Source organism: Diospyros lotus, chromosome 9 (genome assembly GCF_014633365.1).
Source record: "Diospyros lotus cultivar Yz01 chromosome 9, ASM1463336v1, whole genome shotgun sequence".
Lineage (NCBI taxonomy): Eukaryota > Viridiplantae > Streptophyta > Magnoliopsida > Ericales > Ebenaceae > Diospyros > Diospyros lotus.
Genome location: NC_068346.1, coordinates 34,726,246 through 34,751,232, shown reverse-complemented (window position 1 = coordinate 34,751,232; position 24,987 = coordinate 34,726,246). Strand labels below are relative to the sequence as shown.

General features: G+C 34.8%; 2 protein-coding genes and 1 non-coding gene across 3 annotated transcripts; 2 read left to right on the top strand and 1 right to left on the bottom strand.

Annotated features, from left to right (window-relative positions):
* Nucleotides 1–652: 652 nt before the first annotated feature.
* On the bottom strand, nucleotides 653–725 carry TRNAF-GAA (transfer RNA phenylalanine (anticodon GAA)). Its single transcript has one exon. It is a non-coding gene; the product is annotated as a tRNA-Phe (tRNA).
* Nucleotides 726–2,190: 1,465 nt separating this feature from the next.
* LOC127810396 (mitogen-activated protein kinase kinase kinase 20-like) lies at nucleotides 2,191–3,188 on the top strand. The gene has a single exon (XM_052349862.1). It carries the CDS (start codon nucleotides 2,414–2,416, stop codon nucleotides 3,062–3,064), a length of 651 nt encoding a protein of 216 aa, XP_052205822.1. The 5' UTR covers nucleotides 2,191–2,413; the 3' UTR covers nucleotides 3,065–3,188.
* Nucleotides 3,189–9,385: 6,197 nt separating this feature from the next.
* LOC127810131 (peroxidase 5-like) lies at nucleotides 9,386–11,057 on the top strand. The gene is made up of 2 exons (XM_052349404.1): nucleotides 9,386–9,898; nucleotides 10,029–11,057. The coding sequence occupies exons 1-2, from the start codon at nucleotides 9,647–9,649 to the stop codon at nucleotides 10,797–10,799; spliced, it is 1,023 nt and encodes a 340-aa protein (XP_052205364.1). The 5' UTR covers nucleotides 9,386–9,646; the 3' UTR covers nucleotides 10,800–11,057.
* The last annotated feature ends 13,930 nt before the right edge of the window (nucleotides 11,058–24,987 follow it).

Sequence of the window (24,987 nt, the reverse complement as noted above, 5' to 3'; positions counted from 1 at the left end):
ATTCTAATCTTATCTTAATATAATTTTATTTTATTTTATTTATTTAAATAAAGTTAATGCATATTTACTAAGTGTTTTTATACTTGAAACGAGAATGACTCAACTATAATTTTCATTGAGTGTTTTATTTGAGACTTGGCCGATGATGGTTTTTGGAATGAACTCAAGGGTTCAGGCCACTCCTTACAATCTCGAGACTATTCTTCTCACATTGTACACTCTGACGATTAAATTAATATTTAGTTTGAAGAAAACAGAATAATGAGTAGAAATAGAATTAACAATATCTACCAAAGACTTTTATAATTCATGGACATACTTTGAGCGTGATTTCCATTAAATATCTTATCTGAAACGTGGAAAACATGGTTTGGACATAGGCTTAATGGTTTGAATTATTCTAGTTCAACCATACTTATTAACTACAAAGATTATCGCGTTTGCTACGTAATAAGTCCTTTTGTCACGTGTCTTTTATTTAGTGATCTATTTGTTTTGCTCACTTTAATATAGATGACACTTAAAATTTAATTAAAAAAGTTTAATTACTGTTGAGCGTTGACCTAACATTTTAAAAATTTTTAAAATTATTTAATGGGATTAAGAAAATTTAAAATAATAAAAAAATAAAAATAATAATAATAATAGAGATTGCGGTGAGCGTGGATCGAACACGCGACCTTCAGATCTTCAGTCTGACGCTCTCCCAACTGAGCTATCCCCGCTGTTTGTTTATTTTCTATTATGCCTTATTATCTATCTAGATGATACATATCTGCCTGAATGGGAAATTTTTGCATATGCTGGCGGGCCCAGAAACAAAAGGTTCTGTGGCTTTCTAGCGGAGGCCCAAATAGCTCGGTTAGGCTGATAGGGTGGGCACCGAAACAACCCAAATGCTGAAATCTAAATAATTGAATTTGTGTAAAAAAATAAATTAAATTGAAAATTAAAAAATTGAATAAATAAGAATAAAAAATTAAAAATAAATATTATTCAAGTAAAAGTAAATGTTACTTGGGAAAGAATAAAGGTTACTCTAATGAAAAAAAAAATTACTCGATTAAGAATAATTTTTATTAGATTATTTTTATGAGTAATTTTAGTTTAAAAATATTATTTAATTAAAAAATTTATCTTAAATTAAAATGACATTTCTAGCCTCTTTAGGTACATAGGGTGTATAGTAAGTTCACACACCTAATAATCAAGATTTGGTCATATTATTTAAGAATTTATACATCTTGTGTACTTAAATATTTTTTACGGGTATACTTATACACCCGGTGTACTTAACACCCCTTTGAAATGTATATATAAATTGTGTGCTTATATATTTATTTGTTAATTTGTTTTTGTATTCATTTTATTAATTATGAGTGTTACAATTAATATACGAGCATATTAGATATTTTACGATGTAAGATTTTGAATTTTGGATATTTTACGGTATATGTGAAATAATTTGGGATATTTAATCACGTATATATATTTTTTAAACTTTAAACAAGGTTTGGTAAGAGGGGCATTTTAGGCAATGACAATAAATACAACTTAAATTATTGGTTTGTTCCAAACATAAGTTTATAAAATTTAATTAAAAATATAAAAATTAAAATTAAAAATAACACAAAGAGAATGGTACTTTTTATTAAGAGATAATTAGTTATTTAGATTTATAAATTTATTTGTTTTAATTATGCAAATTATTATAATTATCTCAACATTTGAGAAAAAAAATATTAGATTAATTAATTGACAACTTACAATGCGTCCAATCCAAATCCATAATTGATAACATTTAATTTAAATAAAACGTCCATTCCAAATCCATAATTCCTTAGAACTATAACTCCATAATTCCTTAGAACTAGGACTTGGCCATCCATGCTTATAAATAAACATGGAACCAGATTGCTTCTTAATGTGCACATACATATTTGTTCACAATAAACAAATTAAGAGAATCATTAGAAGAGAGAGAGAGAGAGAGAGAGAGATCATTAATCGATTGATCGCCTACAACTAATATTAATGGGTTCCTGGATCAAGAAGGAGTTTCTTAGCAAGGGGTTGTACGGGACCGTGCGCAAGGCAGTCCCTCTGACGAGGGAATTAGAAGATTCTAATGATGATGATGGTGATACACCGCCGATCATGGCTTCCGAGATTGCTGTCAAGTCTGTCGATTTCAAGTTCTCCACCTCTCTTCAAAAGGAAGGAGAGATCTTGTTCTTGTTGAGTGACTGTCCCGGAATCATCCGTTGTTATATATGGGGAAGACATCTCCGAGGAGAAGGGCAATAGGGTGTACAACCTCTTGCTGGAGTTCGCTCCCGGCGGCTCCCTCAAGAGTTTGATTGAAAGAAAGGGCGGGGCACTGCCGGAATCAGAAGTGCGACGCTACACTCGCATGATCCTCAAAGCTCTAAACTACGTGCATGAGAGGGGCTACGTCCACTGCGACATTAAACCACATAACATTCTTGTTTTCCCGTCTCAAGACGGCAATGGGAACTACTTGAAGATTGCCAATTTTGGACTGGCGAATAAAGCAGATGAAGGCAATAGACGGAGCGATGATCCTCGTTTGATAGGCCACACTCGCGGGGCTCTTCCTTATGCTTCACCGGAATCTCTTTTTTGGAACATGAACAAGTCGCCAGTTGATATTTGGGCTCTTGGGTGCACGGTATCGCAGATGATGACCGGACGACCTCCATGGGAGTGCAAGGACAGGCTAGAGCTGAAACGCAAGATAGTTATTGAGAGAGAGCTACCCAGAATTCCAGATACCATGTCTAGCCAAGGCAAAGATTTCTTGTGGAAGTGCTTCGAGAGGGACTGGAAAACCAGATCAACAGCTGCAGATCTTCTTCGACATCCTTTCGTTGAAGGGGAGCCGGAGGAATGGGCTGATGAGATGCCATTGCTGCGGAGTGCCGCTGAAGATGCTCGATGGGTTTCAAGGGTCTCCATGTTTAAGGAGAAAGAGGAGGATCCTTTGGCAACAGTACCATTAGAGTTCTATTTGGCTTCGTCTTTGAGGGTTCCTGTTTCATAGACATTGTTTCTTCTTTCTTTCTTTCTTTCTTTCTTTCTGTTTGTCTTGTCTTTCTTCCTTTGTCTTTCTCTATGATTTGTACAGCATTAATTCTTTCTTTACCAAACACCTACAAATTAAGCAATTCAAGTCAATACAACTTCTCTGTATTTGGACATATTCTTCTTCCTCTTGATAATGCAAACATAACTAATTAATGTTTTATAAAATATATAAATGTGGTAGATAAGATAGATAGGCTTTTACTTTTGCCATTAAGAGGGTGTTTTTTTTTTTAAAATTATTAATGATAGAGCTCCTGAGATTGGGCTCAATAAAAAAATATTACAGTTGGGAGGAATCATTTTGTGTATGTAATATTACTATTTTTTCTTCTAAACCTCATAATTTTTTAGTAGATATAAGAACTTGTAATGTTTATTGGCAGTAAGATGTAATATAACACTGGGGCCTATTCATCCCAATTTTGCCTCCTCCTGTCCAAATGTAATACCAAAATTATCACAGCCCTACAGAACAAAATGAATGACGAACAGAAACAAGGACAGTTGCCAGCAAAACAAATAAAACCCTGCCAGATATTGAGGTTAATTAGATGCTTGAATTGCTAAGAATATCATTTAGAAAACATCATATGTACAAATTACAACTTAGGGGGGAAATCGAGAATGAGGGAGTAAAAAAGAAGGGAGAGATAAGAAGGAAGGAAGGGGAATTCAACATAAACAGAAGGTGAGAAAGAATTGAGAGAGAATAAAATTCAATTCATTTAACAATCATCAATCCTCTAACTCCCTTAGCTTATTTTTATAGACCGTGAAAATACAACACTATAATAGCCTACAATACAATAAATAAATGAGAAAATACATGTATGAGACAATTACTTATATATCCTTGAGGAGTGCCAAACCCTCTATACAAAGATTCACATATTCAAGTTTCAACACATATGATATGACGTGAGAAAACATTTTCATTCAAAATTTATGACGAATCTTTCGCTATCACAACAATAATAAGCAACTAAGTGAGGTGAGAAAAGTGTCATAGGTTTCTTCTAGAATAATTGCACTGGCAGACCGAGGGGAGAGGCATGAAATGTCTTTGCTTCCAATCAATAATGTTAAGTGTTAGTTATGTTTGGATGGAAATAATGTTTGTTAGGCTTCCCACCATTCATTAAGGGGTTAGGGTTTAGGATTTTAATTTTACTTATTGACACCACAAAATGCAATATACGATGTAACAAATTTCACCATTTTAAGAATCATAAAGTGTCAATCAACTGTTAATTATAGCACTAATACCCCTATCATCCCTATTGTTCCACACCAAAATAGACCATCAACACATCATCATGTAGATTACTATACCGATCGAACACCTCACCATCTTGATCTCTAAACCTAACAATCGGACATAATCGACTAGCATTAAACCGAATATGCCGGTTCAAAATTTATGACGAGCCTTTCGCTATCACAACAATAATAAGTGATTAAGCGAGTTGAGAAAAGTGCCATAAGTGTCTTCTAGAATAAATGCACTGGCAGCTTGAGGGGAGAGGCAAGAAATGTTGCTTCCGGTCCGTAGATGTGGGAATACCACTAGCTTTAACTGCATGTATAGGACAACTAACTATTCTCAAATACTAAAATCTATTATTAACCATATAGACCAATCCTCTAGGTCCAACATTTGGTGTACATTTTAATTTTGCATGATTTAATTTTTCAAAATTTTAGTAGTAATTTGAACATGAGACATTAATATGGTGGGAAAAAAATATATTTGAAAAAGAATTATAAGATCTCTAAAAAGATTAAAAGAGAATAGATGTCAGGTTATAAACATCAGCGCTTGTGACGTTGGAACCCCAAGCCTCCAAGCTACAAAATGAAAGAATGGGAGTATGGAACACTTACCTGAGAAATCAAAATTGTGGATCAAAAGAGAAAAAGTCTTCTTTGTGCATTTGTAGGATTCACCAACCATCGGCAGAATAACCATGCTGCTCCAACTACTGATAGGAGTGATAACATTGCTAGGAATCCAAAATCTGAAGCATCATTTGCAATTATTGCAACTCCCAGAATTGCAGACTCTTTCAAGCTAGCAACAAAAACCTCTGTGCTGCAATAAGATTTGCTTTAGATGCAGGGATCCCAGCTAGCTTGAACAATCTGCACCCCGATGACATCATATGACATGTGTCCCAACCTTGTAATACGTGCAAAAAATGTATATCAGCTTTTCTTAATTTCCAGCTGAATTGAGCTAATAGAAGCTACTAGTTATGAGAATATATTTTTAAGTGGTGACATAATAGCCATGGAGACAGATTAAGATAGCAGTGGTAAGTAGGAACACCATATCACAAAAGTGGTCTAAATGTTGCCCTATGAAGGAAAGACTGTGTATGCTCAACTCATGTACATGCTTAAACTCAAAAAACAAGGAGCATGATGCTGGTGAGGGTGGAACACTAAGAAGTACCCTCAAACCCTTTAATCTCATATATTGTATTTTTACTTATGGCAAGCACGCAGTAGTGCATGTAAAAATACAATATGGGTTTTGTTGGCTAGGTAGAAGCAATGCATTTCCACATTCTTTGTTAATTAGCTTCTAATATGGGTTCAACTACTAATTAATACATTCTGATATATCTTAGAATTTACAGTATACTCAGAAGATATTTTGCTTGCCCTATACTTGTACATGTTTACTGAAGATGCATTTATTCATCTCTAAATATTTTTTCTAGGTTACAGGGAAAAAATTTCATTTCTGCCCTCAACCCTCAGAATGTACAAAAATCAAAACATATATAAAATAAAAATAATTAAAAGTTAAACTTGCGTGCAATAATAAAATAATTAATATTTTAGAATACAAACAATTGGTGTTTTAGAATATAAAGTATGCGTGTAATAATAATTGATATTTTTAGAATAAAAAATAATTAATATTTATATTTTTAAATAAAATATAAAGAATTGTCATATGTTGAAGCATATGAGTTTAGAAAATGATAATTGTTTTTTATTTTATAATAAAATAATTAATATTTTGTACATGTGATAATTTAATAATAATTTGATTGGTCCTTGGTAGAAGCACGAGTTAAACTAGAAATTTTAATTTTACTATGGAGAGTAAGAAAGAATAACTTAAATATAAATTGGGGTGAAAAACTAATTTAAAGACAGATTTAGAGACAGGATTTTTAGTCGCTTGATTTAGAGACGAAAAAATTTTCGCCTCTAAATGTTTTTTCTAGGCCAGAGATGGAAAAATTTCGTCTTTGCCTTCAGTTCTCAACATGGCTTATATCTCTGTTTGTACCAAATTAAAAAAAACATAAAATAAAAATAATTAAAAGTGAAAATATGCATGCAATAATAAAATAATTGATATTTTAGAATACAAACAATTGGTGTTTTAGAATATAAAATATGCATATAATAATAATTGATATTTTTGAATATAAAATAATTAAATTTTATATTTTTGAATATAAATATAAATGAGTTCAAAAATAGATAATGTTTTTTATTTTATAATAAAATAATTAATATTTTTCACAATTGATAATTTAATAATAATTTGATGAGTAGTTGATAGAAGCAAGAATGAGATGAGAAATTGGAATTTTATTATAGAGACTAAGAAATAATAACTTAAATATAAATTGAGGTGAATAAGTAATTGATTGGGTTTTTAACCCTTGCTAAGCGAGCCATGTTAGGGCCTCCAGGCATGCCAGATTCTGAGTTTGAGTTGTAAAAGAAGTAATGTTTTTTTGAAAAAAGAAAAGAAAAGGAAGCCATGTGTGCATAGCTGGCTCGACCTTGAAACCATTTAAGCTGCTTAAGACCCCACATTTATGAAGGTCCCAAAATTTTGTAATTTATATAATTTTATTTTTAAAATAAATATTTTATTAAGAAATCAATTTACAATATTTTGTCATCCTCATTTTCTCTTTCCAATTTTTACGTTCTTTCTCTCCATTGTTCCTAATTTTTTATTTCGAATTTTTACTATTTATTTTTGAATATATCATAGACTTTAAGACTGTACATTTATTTTTGTTTATAAATCTTTCAATTGCAACTCTAAAAATAATCTCATTGTTCCCAATTTTTACCATTGTTTTGTTTATTATAGTAGGTTGTTTGGTTTCTTTTAATTTTTTAGACATTATGTTTTAGTTAAAAATGAACTATTATTAAGAAATTATCATATTTTGTAATTGATTGAAGTTTAACTTTTTTCTTTTTTAAATTAATGAAATTATGAAATTTTTCGATAAAAATGTGTACTATTTTTTTTTTTTACAAAAAAAATTAATAATCTTGAAAAGAGCTCGACAAACTTTTTCGTCTAAAGTGCCCAAATTGGTTGAGCCAGCTCCACATGAGCGTGGGCTTTGTGGCCGGGCTATAAGTGCACTTGTGCCACACATACTTGTGCCATTGGACACCAGATGTCCCTGCTTTTGTTGTTGCATATGTTATTAATAACAGATTATTTTAATTCATCTCTAATAATAGTAAAGAATTACTTTAAAGCTTTTTTTTTTTTTTTTATGAAATTTTTGGATTTAGTGACAGATTTAAAATTCCATTGCAGTACTTAGCGACGTCCCATTATATGACAGATTTTAATTCACTACTAAGTTATTAGCAATAAAATTTTAGGTAAAAAACCAATTTTTTTGTAGTGATCATTTCAAACATAAAAATTTATTTATAAATGAATTATAAGTATAAATGCTGCATAAGATAGAGATAAGATTGTAATTAAGCTGAACATTAACCACTTGAGCTTGACTTGTTAGACTTGTGGCAAGCTCTAATTCAAAAAGAATTTTGAGTTTGAATTAAAGATTTATCAAATTTGAATTCTACTTATCAGAAGTTTTTTTATTATGTTAAACAAACTCAAGCTTGAGCAAGCTCATTTATCATGATAAATGAGCTTTTGTCGACTCAAGCTTGAGCTCGAGTTAGAGCTCATCAATTTTTTTTTTTTTAAATTGAAGCCATTAAAACTTATTTTTATATGACAAAAAATATATAGCAAATATAAATATAAATTCTCCAAACAAATACAAAAAAAACCTTGTTTAAATAAAAATAAATATCCCTATCACAAATATAATACTGAATAATAAATTATTAAAATAATAAAAAAATATTTATTTCGCAAGCCTGTTCACAGAATTCTTCATGATCTTATTTGTGAGTTTTGTTCATGAGTTGAATTAAATCTTGCTCAAATTCAGCTTATTTATGAGTTAAGATTCAAATTAAAACTCAAATTCTGATCGTTTATAAAACAAATCAAATACAAACAAACTCTTGTCAATTTGAACATTGAGCCGCTAAAGAGCGACTAGGTCATTTACCTAGATAGAGATGAGATAGTCAGGCGTAGTACAACTAGCTAGCAAAACCAAAATTAGAACTTGTATCATGCATCAACTTAAGCCAACTGATTATGATGCTGAGCCACCGGCGCCGGCGGTTCAAACTTATAATTTTGTCCATTCTTCTCTTTGTTGTATGCTCGTCATCTCTTTGACCTTCAAGCTTTGAGAAGCCACAAAGAGGATAATTAATAAAGTAAGTAGGAAAGCAACACAAAATCGAGAAATGTTATCTATGGGTCGGCCCTCCATTTTTTATCAACAAGGGGTGCGGCAGTATGTGTATTGTATTGCAATTGGGTGTTAATTGAATTATCAATTAAGATGACAGAATGATGATGTTGTATATTATAGATTAATTACTCGAAGTTGAAGAAGCAATGAAGGATCCGCGGTGCAGGCCTCCATCCGTATGGCTTAATCAACAGCAATATTGTTGAATCCGATGAGCTCCATGATGATTTATGGGGCAGTCCTAAAATGGAGTCCCTGAACTAATTGCTCCATGAGGCACTGCAATTAATCACTGTAAGTTAAGTGGACAAGAGGGCTTGCCAGTTGCCACAGATCAGTAGCTAAGTTCCTGCTCAATGTTCTTGCTGATTAAGCCACACGGATTGAGGCCTCCTGTCCACAGCTGAGCTAGCTGACCCTCTACTGCTTCTCCACCAACTTCAACTAATATAGTATAATATATGTTTATCATTCTCTCTGCCTCTTAATTGATTAATTAATATTTAATTGGCAGCTAATTGCAATAAAATATATACTCTTCTGATCAGATAATATTTGTCTGACACTTTCTCGAGTTTGTACTTTGTGTTGCTTTCGTACTTTGTTGATTAATTCTCCTCTTCGTGGCTTCAGAAAGCTTGAAGGTCAAGGAGATGATGAGCATACAGAGAGAGAGAGAGAGAGAGAGAGAGAGAAATAGACAAAATAATTGTGAAAGGACACATGGAAAGTGCCATGGAAGGAGCTTCAACTCCATTGCCATGGAAGTGTTCAAACTAGGACAGTTTCAGCCTTCGTTACTTGTGACTCTCCATCTATATATATATATATAGTCCACTAATTGCTAGCACATACTCGACACCACAATCACTCCATTTTCTTTCCTGTTCTTCCAGATTGGTTGGCTAATGGCGACCTGCAGATTCATCGGCAAGAAAACCTTCGTGCTACAGCAGCCACGTTTGGTTTTCTTGCTCCTCACAGTGTGGACGCTGGCTTCTGCATCCTCAGCGGCGCCGCCGCTCAGGGTTGGGTTTTACCGGTCGAGCTGCCCGTCCGCCGAGTTCATAGTAAGAAAAGCTGTGATGAAGGCTGTTTCAAAGAACCCTGGCATCGCTGCAGGCCTCATTAGATTGCATTTTCACGACTGCTTTGTCAGGGTAAGCGAATCCGATCATCACTTCAGCTAGCTATGGCTTTTGGTCTGAGGACCCTTCTTGTGTTGTTATAGGTGTAAGTACTGCTTCCAATAATGAATATCTAATTCATATTTAAGCATTAATTTTTCAGGGCTGTGATGGGTCCGTGCTTCTTGATTCAACGCCGGGAAATCCGTCGGAGAAGGGGCATCCGGCAAACAAAGGGAGCCTGAGAGGTTTCGAGGTGATCTATGAAGCCAAAGCCCAACTCGAAGCTCGATGCCCCAAGACAGTCTCCTGCTCCGACATTGTAGCATTCGCCGCAAGGGACAGCGCCTCCATGGCCGGAGGAATCAACTACGCGGTGCCGGCGGGGCGCCGAGACGGCAGAGTTTCCCTCAAAGATGACCCATCCGGCAACCTTCCTCCTCCTTTGCTGGACGCCAAACAACTCCAAGAAAATTTTGCCAAGAAGGGGCTCTCTCTGGATGAAATGGTGACCCTCTCGGGAGCCCATTCGATTGGAGTCTCCCACTGTTCTTCCTTCTCCAACCGCCTCTACTCCTTCAATGCAACTCACCCGCAGGACCCTTCAATGGATCCCAAATTCGCAAGGCAGATGAAGAAGAAGTGTCCTCCGCCGTCATCCAAATCTAACCCCACCGTGCCACTGGATTCTCTCTCACCAAACAGATTGGATAACAGTTATTACATAGGTTTAAAGGCCCATAGAGGGCTGCTAACATCGGACCAGACGCTCTCAACAAGCCCTTCTACTGCCTGGATGGTGAAGAACAATGCGAGGAATGGCAGGGCTTGGGCTAAGAAATTTGCGGCTGCAATGGTGAAGATGGGTTCCATTGATGTTATCACTGGATCATATGAGGGTGAGATTCGGATGAACTGCAGGGTTGTGAACTAGATTGTTCGAGTCCCCAGAGGTTGATTGTGTTCCAAAAAATCATTAATTTTCTCTTCTCTGTTGAGTCACCTTTTTCGATTCTCTGACTCCATGCAAGTGTTAAGTTTGCATGGTCGTTCGTTTGATTGTTGATTATCCCAAGTGTAAATTAATTTACAGTTTGTTGAATTGTTGAGAGATTGCTTGTGAAAGCCACTACTGTAATAATTAAGGTAATTGGCAATGTTTAATGAATAAGCTTTCAATTATGATTATGAATTGGAGGCTTATTTGGTTTCATATCAAAGGTTTAAACTCTATAAGATTCCTAATACTTGCTTAATGTTAAGGTTTTAGATCAAATAAATCTCTCTGGAATTCTTGGAAATAAATAAGGTAAATGAACTCAATCTAGTCAAAGATGAACACCAAAATATTTTAGGATAAAATAAGGATTGACTTTTTTTATAGGCACAATCCAAACAAGAGAATGAGCTTGTTTGTTGTAGTTTAAAAGTTGTAACTTTTAGCTTATAATTTCAAAAAAATTAGGATGTAATGTTTGTTTCAACTTATGAAATTCTAACTTATAACTTCTACTAGCTTTTAGAAGGGATAGAAGCTGGCTTTATTAAAGCTGGGATACCCCAGTTTTTACAACTTCTGCTTAAATAATTACATTTTGGTGACAATTTTGTCCTTATTTTTAACAAAGAATTACCCTCTTGTCTACGCAATCATGGATTTTTCTTCTCTACCGCCATCTCCATTTTCAGATCTCTTCCTCTCTCTCACCATCTTCCTCTCTCTCTATACTCTAATTAATTTTTTTATAATACTTAAAACTTATATATATACACTAATTAATTTTTAAATTATTATTCTATAACTACTAAGGGTATTATGGACAATTATACAAAAATAAGCTATTTTACAGTTTATGATATCAAACACCACAACTATTTAACTACAACTTCTAAGAAGCTGCAACAAACAGGTCCACAACTTATTTTAAGTTTTAAAAGTTATAATCTAAAAAGTTAGAACCTATAATTTCTTTAATTAAGCTATAGCAAACGGGGCCAATGTCTGGAATGATCTATCTTTTAAGCCATCACCTAATTAGGGCACACAATTCCTACCCGATGAACTCTCAACTTGAGGCAATCCTTAGAGACTAGGGACTAAGTTCGTTCAAATTTAAGATCTAGAATAAGTCCCCTTGAAATCACTTGTACAATCTGCATAAACCTATGACAAGACAACTCATACTCATTTAGCCTATAATGCATGGGGACATCTTCAGGGCATCGTTTCAACATTTTCAAAACATTAAAAAAATTTACGAGCAATTATTGCAATTTCAAAAATATTTTTGGGACAATTTTGTAATATTAAGAAAATATTAAAAATGTGTTTTCACCCACGAAAAGGTTAGAGACGAGAAAAATTGTCTTTAATTAGGTTAGAGATGGAAAAAATTCGTTTCTAACTCAAATTTTTTAAATTTTTTTTTGAGTTTATTTGTAGAATTTGTTTGAATGTGTTATGAAATTTATATTTATTTTTAAATTACATAACTATTCTTTTAAAAAAAATTATATTAAAAATTATATTTATAAAAAGGCCTCTATATTATTTTATTTACTCATTTCTCTATATTTCCATTCTCTACTTTTTTTTGAAAAATGCCATCACTTTGTTTTTGTTTCTTTTTATATTCGTTCACTGTTCGCATTTCAATGCAACCTAATTTTAGCAATTCTAGTTCAACTCAATTTTAAACTCATAAAATCAAGAGCCCTGAATTATTTACACTTTGACCCCCTTAAAACTATCTCTTACATTTTGACCCTCATTCTTAAGCCCCCTGAATTATTCAACTATCCCACTAAGACCCAAAAGATTAGTACTTCTCATTTCTCCCTTGAAACTTCTGAAAAATTATCGTTTTGACCCTCCAGCAGATTTAGAAAATTGCACTTAGGCCCGACTGATCGTTTTGACCTTAAATTCACTCGATTCAACCCGAAATCACTTAAGGGTTGTTCTATACATCAAATATTAGTCATTGACATGTTCCGTTGACTTTTCGGACGTCTCTTACGTCGATTAGGTTTTCTCAGCCCGGTTGACAGCTGTACCGAAAACTGTTCCCAATCCAATTTCTTTCATCATAAAAAATCATAACTTATATTACTTGATGATGTTATACCATTTTTCTTAATTATCTAGGGTATGAGATACTCCCTTCGGTTGATTCGACGATTTATTTTACTTTTAAACCCACTTTTCGGTATTTTAAATTTATCTAAATTACGTGGTGACCTCACATAGATATGGGGTATTACAAAATCAGTCGCATATTTTTTTTGTGAAATGAAAATTCCATCTGCACTTTGGTTCACCTCAAGTCCAAGAAAATAATGTAGCAGACCCAAGTCTGACATCTCAAACTTGTCCATCATAGAAGACTTAAATTCAGCAACAAAAGATTCACAAGACCCCATATAAATCATATCATCAACATAAAGACATACCACCAAAATATCAGAGGTACCTTGCCTTTTCATATAAAGGGTTGGCTCATTAGGACTTCTTTCAAATCCATTTTGTTGAAAATATGAGTTGATTTTACTGTACCAGGCTCGCGGGGCTTGCTTTAGGCCGTATAAAGCCTTCTTTAACTTGTAAACCTTGTTGCCATCAGCACTAAAAAAACCTTCAGATTGAGCTACATACACCTCTTCTTTCAACTCATCATTCAAAAAGGCATATTTAATATCAAATTGATACACAAGCCAATTTAATTGTGTAGCCAAGGCCAAAAAAGTCCTTATTGTTTCAAAGCGTGCCACCGGAGAAAAAGTTTCTTCGAAATCGATGCCTTGCTGTTGCGAGTACCTTTTCACCACCAACCGAGCTTTGTGTTTCTATATAGTACCATCAGCATGATACTTTGTTCCATAGACCTACTTGAGCCCAATAACATTCTTGCCTTCCGGTAGATCAACCAACTCCCAAGTCTCATTTTTTTGTATGGTTGAAATTTCCTCGTGCATTGCATCTTGCCACACTTGACTTTCTGCTGCTTCATCATAACAAGTAGTGTAACACCCCAATTCCCGGGAGGGCGTTACGTAACGTAAGATTTCGAGGATATAATTTTTTTTTTCCAAATAAGCAACAGAAATCCAACACAAACACCCTTCCTCGAATATTCCGTTACACCTTCTCAGTATATCAATTATGAACTATCAATAAACTAAGACAGGTTCATCAACTCAAATGCGGAAGCTAGATCGAAACCATAACAAGTCATAACCGAAACCACTTTATTTATAATATAAAGTCAAACCAATATTTACAAGACGTCCTCAAAATAAACAGCATTATTGAAAGCGACATATTACAAGCTATCAACTAATTGCCTTCACTCCTCGGCAATTCCCTTTCCTTTCGCACCGTTGCCTTCATCTGGAACGTTTGAATATTCCAGGGACATAGTCCAAATTAGATGCTGAATCATCTAAGTGAGAGTTCAAAACACATTTTTCATGAATGAATACAAGACATGAAATAAAACAATACACCTAGTAAGCCCTAGCCCAAGAGAATCCCCATCGCTTACCTTATGGAAACGACTTGTGGGAACGAGTCATGTATGTTTTGTTTAGTATTGACTTAGTGGATGAAATGGCCAAGGTGTAGTCTTAAGCCTCGAAAGAGTTTTGAGTTGGAAATTTTAGCTGTCCTCGATTTGGGACGTGATTTAATGATTTAAATGTGTAGAGCCATTATGAATTTGGAGGATGATGATATGAATTTTGTAGATAATAGTATATGTGTGCAGAGAAGACAAGTGATGATCAAAAGTTTGGTATAATCTTGAGATGAGATGTGTAGATAGGTTACGCCTAAGACAACCACATGGGACTCAAACCACTAGCAAGATTAAGATTACGTGGGTAAAAGTGTAGTTAAGCAAGGAACAAGAGAAAATGTTGAGAAGTTGATTAAGGATCAAGCATCAACATACTACCTTGAGGATTAAGCATGACTATAGTTAATTAATATCGAGTGATGTTTTGAAGATTAAAGGATGCGAAGAATAGTTTGATAATGCAGAATATTGATGATTAAGGGATGTACGAATTAATTTGATGACAAAGAATGTTATTTTAAGGAATCAATTCGAAAAATATCTTCGAGATAAGAATTTAAGATCTCTTGATGAAATAGTTATGCGAGAACGATGTAGGGATATTACTTAGATTTCGATTGATATTGGAAAGTTAAATTCAAAATGAAGGTTTGGAGACAGTTGGAGTCTATCAATGGATTTTAAGATCTCTTGATGAAATAGTTAGATGACATGATTAAAAGATGATTGTGGACAATTAGCGGAAACTTGAGGTTATATAGGGTAATGAATATCTATAAGAATGAGGAAACAACATATCATAAGAAATCTCGAATAGATTAGCACAAGTAAAGATCAAGCAATGATTAAGTTTGAGGTGACTTAAGGTGAGGCATAGCTAATTTCGATGACAAAAATCATTTGACGACTTGATGTAATGCCTTGGGTGTTAGAACGGGAGGTGCTATGGCACACACCAAGAGGGGGGGTGAATTGGATATTTTAAAAATCTTGATAGAACTTGAAAACTTTTTGACCCAATTGAGGTTTTAGTGATTTAAAACATATAACATATAAAATGACAAATGTAAAGCAAGAAGAATAAATGAGACAAATGATTTATAGTGGTTCGGCTTAAACCAAACCTAATTCACTACCTTAACTTCCACTAAGGATTTTAAACCAATTCACTAAAACCTCATACTTACACAAGTAGGCCCTCTAGCTATACAAGCTAGGAAATACAACCTCCTACTTAAACCAAGTAGGCCCTCTAGCTACACAAGCTAGGAAAAACAAGAAGTATACAATTGGAGAGAATCTAAGAGATGAATCTCTTAGTTACAATGTCTCTCAAAAATGATACAAGGCTTGAAATGAATAATTACAAGTGAAGATCAAAGCCTTGAAGAGAGAAAATTAAAGCACAGTCAATATAAATACAAATGTGTATACGATATAAGCTCAAATAATTTCCTTTCCATCCATTAGTCTTCTCTTGATCATCCATGACTTGTATTTATAGGCTTTCCAAAAGATTGAAGAGAAATGTAGCCGTTTGTAACCGTTGGAGTTGAAAAACTAGCCGTTGGAAGCTTTCTGTAAAAGATATAGTCGACAGAAGAAAATGCATAGTTGACTATTTTTACAAATAAAACAAGACATAGTCGACAGACAAAAAGACATAGTCAACTATCTTCTAACACAAAAATCCCATAGTCGACAGATACATATGCACAATCGACTATTGCAAAAATGTGAAGAGAATTTTGAATTTTACAGAACAAAAATAGTCGACAGATGAAAAGCCATAGTCGACTATCCTTACTTGATAGTCGACAGATTAAGAAATAGTCGACAGATGCCTCACATAGTCGACAGATCAAACCAGTATAGTCGACTATCCTTATACATAGTCGACTATCCTTAATAGTATAGTCGACTATTCTAAAGCATAGTCAACAGAATGAAATATATAGTCGACTATCCTTTTGAAAACATAGAAAACTTTAACAAATCCTCATTTTGATCTTTTTGAAAGCAAGTTGAGATTATCAAAAGTATATTTTTAAAATAAATATCACTTAACCAAACTCAATATTTCTTCTCATATCTTGCTTCAAAATTCATGTATTACAAATTTGTTTTCTCATTCATATAATCCATACCTTACTTCACAATTCACATATTAAAAGTTATTTTCTCATTTATATAATCCATGCCTTGCTTCATATTATAAAAGTTATTTTCTCATTTATGTAATCCATATTGTAGAGATTGATTTTCATATAGTCATTATCAAAACCATTTTATTACTAAGAGTAAAATATCAATCTCCCCCTTTTTGATGATGACAAAACAATTATGAACAATTATGAAAATCAATTCATCATTTTATCTCCCCTTTTTTGTCAAAATCAAAAAGATTAATACTCCCCCTTTTTGAAACATACTGAGAGCATAAATAAAAGAGGCTTCCCCTTAAACCAAATCATCATAGAAATCATTCATGAAATTAAGCATGCATTCGTTGGCAAGAGTAAAATGTTCATTTTCTTTAGATGAAAACTCCCCCTTAATCAATGCATATATCACAACACTATAATTCTCCCTTATTGATAAAGATCTTCAACAAAAACATAGAGGCAAACTTATAACTCAAGATCATCAAAACTTAAAAACAGAGAGTTTAGGGATAGAAAATATACCACCAAGATTGAGTTTAACAATCTTTCTTACTCTTGGTTGGAAAAAACAAATAAGCATCTTTTGGGGTTGAATTTCTTTTTCATCCCTTTTTCTTTCATGCTTGATTCATCCGCAAGGATTTCACTTTAAGTTTCATTTGGATGTCAAGCAACCTGCAAAAATAACTCATCCACAAGCTTTTGGTGCCCAAACCACTTTGGGGTCACCATAGTTAGCATTGAAATTTCCTTTTGGAACCCATATTTGTTTATATCTTGTAGGATGGTTTCTTATAAAGCATTTGTTTACAGAATGCCCACATTGACCACAATAATGACAAGTGATTTTAGAATGTGAGGCAAAATTTTGTTTTCTTTTCACAAAACCACCTTGCCCTTTTCTTTTTTTATGAAAATCTTTTCTTTGAATCTCAAGAGCATTTTTCAATTCTTCTTTCTCTTTGTCGGCTTTTTCAAGAGATAATTTTAAACATTTATTTTTCTCTTGAAGTTCATCATTTTGAGCTTTCAACATTTTCTTCTCATTATTCCAAGAATCTTTTTCTTCTTTCAATAAGCTCACTTCTTTATCTAAAGATTTTAATTTCTTCTTTAAGACATTATTTTTCATACTAATATTTTCAAATTCATTCATCAAATCATTGAATGCATCATGCAATTCATCAAGAGTAAAACTTAAAATTAAATCACTAGAATGGGAAGGATTCTCTTCTATGTTGGTCATAAGACATATGTTGACCACTTCCCCCACTTGAGATTCGTCACTAGAGGATGAATCATACATTTTCTTCTTGAACTTCTTTCCATACCTCTTAAATGATAGACATTCAGATATGATATGCCCATACTTTTGACATCCATAACATTTAACTGCATTTTTATATTTCTCCCCCTCAAACTTATCTTTCTTCTTCCTTACACGTGAGGGCGTGTAAGGAGGTGGTTTGGTCAAAAGACTTGAGGAGTTACACAAAAGTCGAGGTTCGACACAAGATTTAAGGTGTTCTGAGTTTTGTTCAAGGTGAGTGTTCGCCCCAAAACTTGATTTATTGTGCTCGTTCTATCTGAACATGTGGAGATTTCATCATGCAAAATGGTTTTGTGCATTAAAACGGTAATCGGTGACGGTTGATTTTATGAGGGAGGTTCATCGCTAAACGTTTTGAACTTGTGCATTACATTTTATAAATGTTGTTTATATGATGCATTGAATTGTGAAATGTGACATTGTCTTGAGTTTTGTGTGTACGTATGGAATGTCAGCCTCGGATGTTGTCTGGATAGTGTAGCCATAATTCTCCAAGGGCGTGACGGAATAATAGGGGTATCTGATGCTGGTGTGCATGTCAGGATAATCGCCTTGGTTTCCATGCCAGACCGTTTTGTCAGAGAAGTTGCACTAGGACGACTAGGTGGTCCATACAGTGTTGTTCATGTGGGATGTCAGCCTAGGATGTTGTCTGGATAGTGTAGTCGTAATTCTCCAAGGGCGTGACGAAATAATAGGGGTATTTGATGTTGGTGAGCATGTCAGGATAGCCGCCTTGATTTTCGTGCCAGGCCGTTTGGCCAGGGAAGTTGCACTAGGATGACTAGCTGGTCCATGTGAAATTTTGGAGTTGAGATTGTATGGTGGTTCCTGGATGCTTAAGGTGGGAACGTATTCTGGTGAGATGCGTTGGCAGCCCCATTTAAGCTAGAATTGCATCACGTCGTCGTGTCGTCAAGTCGGTATGGTGGCATAGCTTTTAGAGAAATTGCTCTTTTCCCGTGGTAGGGTTAAGCGCGTGGGATTCTCTTGGGCTAGGACTTACCGGGTGTATTGGTTTATTTCATGTCTTGCATTCATTCATGAAAAATGTGATTTTGAACTCTCACTTAGATGATTCATCATCTAATTTGGACTATGTCCCTGAAATATTCAAACGTTCCAGGTGAAGGCAGCGGTGCAAAAGGAAAGGGGATTGCCGAGGAATGACGGCGATTAATGGATAGTTTACTTTATGTCATTTTCAGTTATGTTGTTTATTTTGAAAACATCATGTAAACGTTGGCTCAGCTCTATATTATAAATAAAGTGGTTTCAGTCATGACCTGTTAAGGTTTCGATCTAGCTTCTGCATTTGTGTTGGTGAACCTGTCTTAGTTATTGATGGTTCATAGTCGATATACTGAGAAGGTGTAACGGGATCTTCGGGGAACGGTTTATGTTGAGTTTCTATTGTTTGTTGGAAAAAATATATATATCCCCAGAATCTTACGTTACCTAACGCTCCCGGGAATTGGGGTGTTACAGAAAACACCTCGAAAGGCGAGGTGCAGGTCGGGTAAGGCGGATCGCCACCCGATTTTCGACCTTGCTCAAACAGCCCTCAAATGCTCACCAAAATGCTTCAAAACACTCCCAAAATGATCCTTGATGTCTCGAGACCAAAAGCCCTCTATCAAAGCTCTAAAAATCATCCAAAAACTCTGTCGATTTCTTGCAAAATTTTTGAAACCCTCGGCCCCCCTTTTATAGCGATTTTCGGCCACCTCTCGGCCAATCACTGGCCAAGGCTTGGCCACCAAGCATCCTCACGCCGTATAGCACCTCCCCCAAGCCACCATCAGCCGTCCCATCGCCAAAAACTGCCTCTACGTGCGGTGGCAGTGCGGCGACCATTTTTTCTTCATTGCGTTCATACCACCAAATTTTTATAAATTGCATTTTGACCCCTTGACTTGTTTCAATGACATTTCTGCCCATTCCCTTAAGTCCCTGAACATTCTAACACCATCACAAAGACCCATAAGTCTTGTATTCTTCATTTGATCTTTGAAACTTTCGATAAATTACCGTTTTGACCTCCCTCTGGCAAAATTAGAAAATTGCACTTAGGCCCGATTGATTATTTTGACCTTAAATCCATTCGATTCAACTAGAAATCACTTAAGGGTTGTTTTACATATAAAATATTGGTCCTTGACACGCTCCGTTGACTTTCTGGACGTCTCCTACGTCGATTCGATTTTCTCAGCCCGGTCGACAACTGTACCGAAAACTGTTCTCGATCCAACTTCTTTCATCACTAAAAATCATAATTTAAATCACTCGTCGATACTGTATAATTTTCCTTAATCTTTTAGGATCTGGGGTACTCCATCTGACTAATTCGGCTGCCTAAAGCTGTGATAGTATACCCTAAAGTCTCATTTTTTTTGTAAATTCCAACTATACCCTTCATTAAATACCATTTATATCCTTATACCATTCCCGGGTATTACAAGTAGGGTCAGAAACATACAAAGCAAAACTACAAGAAGCGTATACCTCTCTCAAGGAGCAGGTTTTTTGTGGAGGAGTATCTGAAGAAGAGCTTGAGGGGGATTGAGGACTTGCTGCAGTGGATGGGCTACTAGATGGAGTAGAGTGGGTAGATGTTGTGTTGCTATCACCCTGTACATCAAGAGGTTCTGCTGTAGGAATTTCAGGATCTTCAGGAATTAAAGCTGCTGATGTCGCGTTACTACTGCTCCATCTCCACTTTTCTTCCTTATTAAACTTCACATCCCTGCTAATAATCACCTTGCCAACAAAAACACATTTTTCTGATTTTTTATCAAGTTTATAATGTGATGGAGAAGTATCCAACGCATAGGCTATACAACCAAAATTTTTTAAATGGCTTACTCGTGGCTTCCTACCTTTCCAAGCTTCATATGGAGTTCTGTTCATGACTGCCTTTGTAGGTGAAATGTTGAGAAGATACACTGTCGTTGCTACTCCTTCTACCCAGAACTCTGTAGGAACATCATTTGCTGTCATCATGCTTCTAGCCATTTCAACCACAGTTTTATTTTTCCGTTCAACCACTCCATTTTGCTCTGGTGTGCGCGATGCTAATAGTTCCCTATGAATACCATTTTCCTCACAAAAAACATTAAATTCGTTAGAGATAAATTCACCACCCTTATTTGAACGTAGAGCCTTTATGTTGCTTCCACTCTGCTTCTCTACTAATGCCTTGAATTTCTCAAAAGTTTCTGACTTGTTTTTCAAGAAGTAAACCCAACTTATGCGACTGTAATCAGCGATAAACAACAAAAAATATCTACTCCCACCAAAGGATTCAACAGACATTGGACCACAAACATCAGCATGAATTAATTCAAGACATGTAGAAGCCCTCCAAGACTTGTTTATAGGAAACGTGTTTCTACTTTGTTTCCCATATACACACCCTTCACAAAAGTCAAGTGCATCAATTTTTGGCAAGCCAACAACCATATTTTTCTGACTCAATAATTTTAGCCCATTCACATTCAAATGCCCATAACGCAAATGCCATATTTTTGCATCACTAGCTCTAGTAATCAAAGCACACCTTTTCACATTAGAAATTTCTAAAGGAAACATTCTATTTTGTGCCATAGGAATGCTAACAATTATCTGACGTGATTTCTTATCTTTAACGAAGCAAGAATTATCATAAAACAAAATAGAGTATCCACCATCCATCAATCGCCCAACACTCAACAAATTATGAGCTAGATTAGGGGCATATTGCACATCATGGAGAAGTCTTACATTACCCTGTGAGGTTTTGATGGCAATTGTACCTTTCCCTTCAACTTGCATCTGGTTGTCGTCACCAAGTCGAACTTCACTTCTCTGTGACTCGTCAAGTTCTCTAAATAGCGACTTTGTGCTGGACATATGATTAGAGCATCCACTGTCCAAAAACCACACACTACTGAAAGTATCAACAATAGGAGAATTTGCCATAAAAAGCTTACTTTCTTCATCAACTTTCTCGGTAAAATTGGCTTGCTTCTGTTCATCCCTCTGCTTGGCCCAACAATCAGCTTCTTTGTGGCCAAACTTCTTACAGTAACGACACTGAATGTTACTTTTATGCTGGCGTTGATCACTAGATTGGCCTCTTCCTCTACCTCCACCACGGCCTCGACCACGAAAGCCACCTCTGCTCTGTCCTCGGCCTCCTGAATTTTCTGACTTTCCTTTGTAAGGAGACTCCCCCTTCACTTGAAAAACCTTCTCCTCAACCTTTTCATGGGACCTGTTAAGCCTACCCTCATGGGCTAACAAAGAACCCATTAATTCATCAAAAGTATAAGTTGTCAAGTCCTTAGATTCTTCAATCGCAGCAACAACATGATCAAAATTGGAGGTTAAACTCCTCAAAATCTTGCTGACAACAGTCTCATTATTAATATTTTCACCATAAGACTTCATCTGATTAACAATTCTAGACACATGGGACAGAAACTCTTGCACAGATTCTTTCTCTTTCATAGCTAGCGTTTCAAAATCACGACGAAAGGTTTGTAGTTTTACTGCAATTACCTTTTTGTCGCTCAAATATTCTTTTTTCAGAATCTCCCATGCCTGATTGGAGGTGCTAGCTGATGCGATTCCGGAGAATAGATCATCATCCAATGTTGATTGAATAAGAAACAAGGCCTTCGCATCTTTCTTCCGAGTGTCCCGCAACTGTTGGTTGGGTTGTACCAAATTTGTATCTACAAACCCTTTTCCCACCAAGTCCCAGAGCTCTTGAGACTTGAACATGGTCATCATTTTGAGACTCCAGAGATGGTACTTTTCCCCTTTGAAGATTGGAATTAGGGGCTGCTGCGATGATGAGTTTGCTCCGTTGCTTGCCATCACTACAAGAAAAATGGAATTTAGTGACAGAAAAATCCGTCGCTAAAAAATCAAAATCCGTCACTAAGAAATTTAGCGACGGGCGAATTTTCGTCGCTAAAAATGGCGTCGTTGAATTTTAACGACGAGAAAAATCAGCGATGGAAATTTCCGTCGCTAATTTAAAAATAAAAAATATTTTTTTTTAAAAAATTAAATATTATTTTAGCGACGGAAAAAGTTCTGTCGCTGAATAGCGACGGAAAACTTTCCGTCGCTAATACACAATAAAAATTATAATATTAAAAAAATTAAAATAAATTATAATTAGTGACGGAAACAATTCCGTCGCTAATCAGCGACGGAACTGTTTCCGTTGCTAACTTAAATTTAAAAAAAAAAAATTATAGCCAGCTTTGGAAGGTCGCGCGCGCTGTTACAGTGCCACGTGGCGCCGCCTTGAGCCGCCACGTGGTGCCCAGGGATAATTTCTCAGTGCACTACTTTCTTCCCTTCCTCAGTTTCGATCCTTGGTCATCTATGCGCGTGCAAACTGTCCGAGTTGCAAGCTTCCTTATCATATACACTGCATATATTAACTATATACTGTACTTACCTGTCAGTCATTTTAATTTTATTATAAATTAAGTTTATAAATTTTAAATCTTTTAAATTCATAAATTAATACTTAAAAAAATAAATATTGTAAATTTTAACTCAACTAATATACCACTTAAATGTTGTAATTAATTTATCTCTTAAATATTTAATTTTTATTTGATTAAAAATTAGCTTAATACATATTTATTATTATAAATTTTACAATATCATATCAATTTACATATTTTTGGTTTGTAAATAAAATACATAAAATATGCATTTAATACATTTTAATATTTATTTAATCTTTGTTTAATACATAATTAATAAATTTTATTTTTTTAATTTATTTTTTTCATTTGTAACTACTGGATCCGACTAAGTTTTACGTTAGCTGTCGGCTACCTAACACAACCCTCCTCCTTTATTCGGGTTTGGGACCGACAGAGGATAACATTCTCAGGCGGACGGATGTGAGTAAAGAAGTTAGTCCAAAATCAATATCAAAACCAAAATCAAAATAAAAAACAAAAAAATAAAAAAATAAAAAACAAAAACAAAATCAAATTCAAAGTCAAAGCTCAAAACAAAATCATAGATTAAGAATTGAGTCATGAAACATAGGAATATTAACAGGCATAGCTATGGAATTGGTAGATGTGATGATTAAGAGAAAGATTAATATTATGTGCCTTCAAGAGACGAGATGGGTAGGGAAAAAAACAAAAATGTTGTTAGAAAATGGATATAAAATATGGTACACAGGAAATCATCGAACAAAAAATGGAGTGGGGATTATTATGGATAAAAGCTTAGAGATGAGGTAGTGGATGTATAGAGAATATGAGATATGATTATTATGGTAAATGTTATTCTAGAAAGAATGACTATGAATATCTTTAGTACATATGCACCACAAGCGGGGTCAGGTGAGGAGATAAAAGCAAAATTCTGGGAGGACCTAGAGGGACTCATACAAATGATACCAAGAGAAGAGAAAGTGATCATAGGAGGTGACTTAAATAGTCACGTGGGTAGAGACGGAAACGACTATAGAGAGGTACACGGAGGGTATGGATTTGGGGAAATTAATAATGAGGGTAAGTCTATTCTAGATTTTGCAATAGCATATGGGCTCATCATAACCAATAATAGGTTCAAAAAATGGGACGAACACTTAATCACATATAAAAATGTCACATCAAGCATCCAAATAGATTACTTCCTCATGAGACAAGAGGACCGGGTATGTTGTAGGGATTGTAAGGTGATAGCAGGAGAGTGTTTGACTACTCAACATAGACTTTTCATACTTGACGTCCAAGTAAGAAATTGGAAGAGAAAAAATCACATAAAACAAAATCCAAGAATCAGGTGGTGGGATTTAAAAGGGGAGAAACAACTAATCTTCAAAGAAAAATTAAGGGGTAGAAAAGAATGGAATGGAGAAGGACAAACAAACCAACTGTGGAGAGAAATTGCTAATTCCCTGAGAAGCACAGCAAAGGTAGTGATTGGAGAGACAAATGGTAGAGCCCCTAACCTTAAGGAGTCTTGGTGGTGAAATGAAGAAGTACAATTGAAAATTAAAAATAAGAAAAATTACTG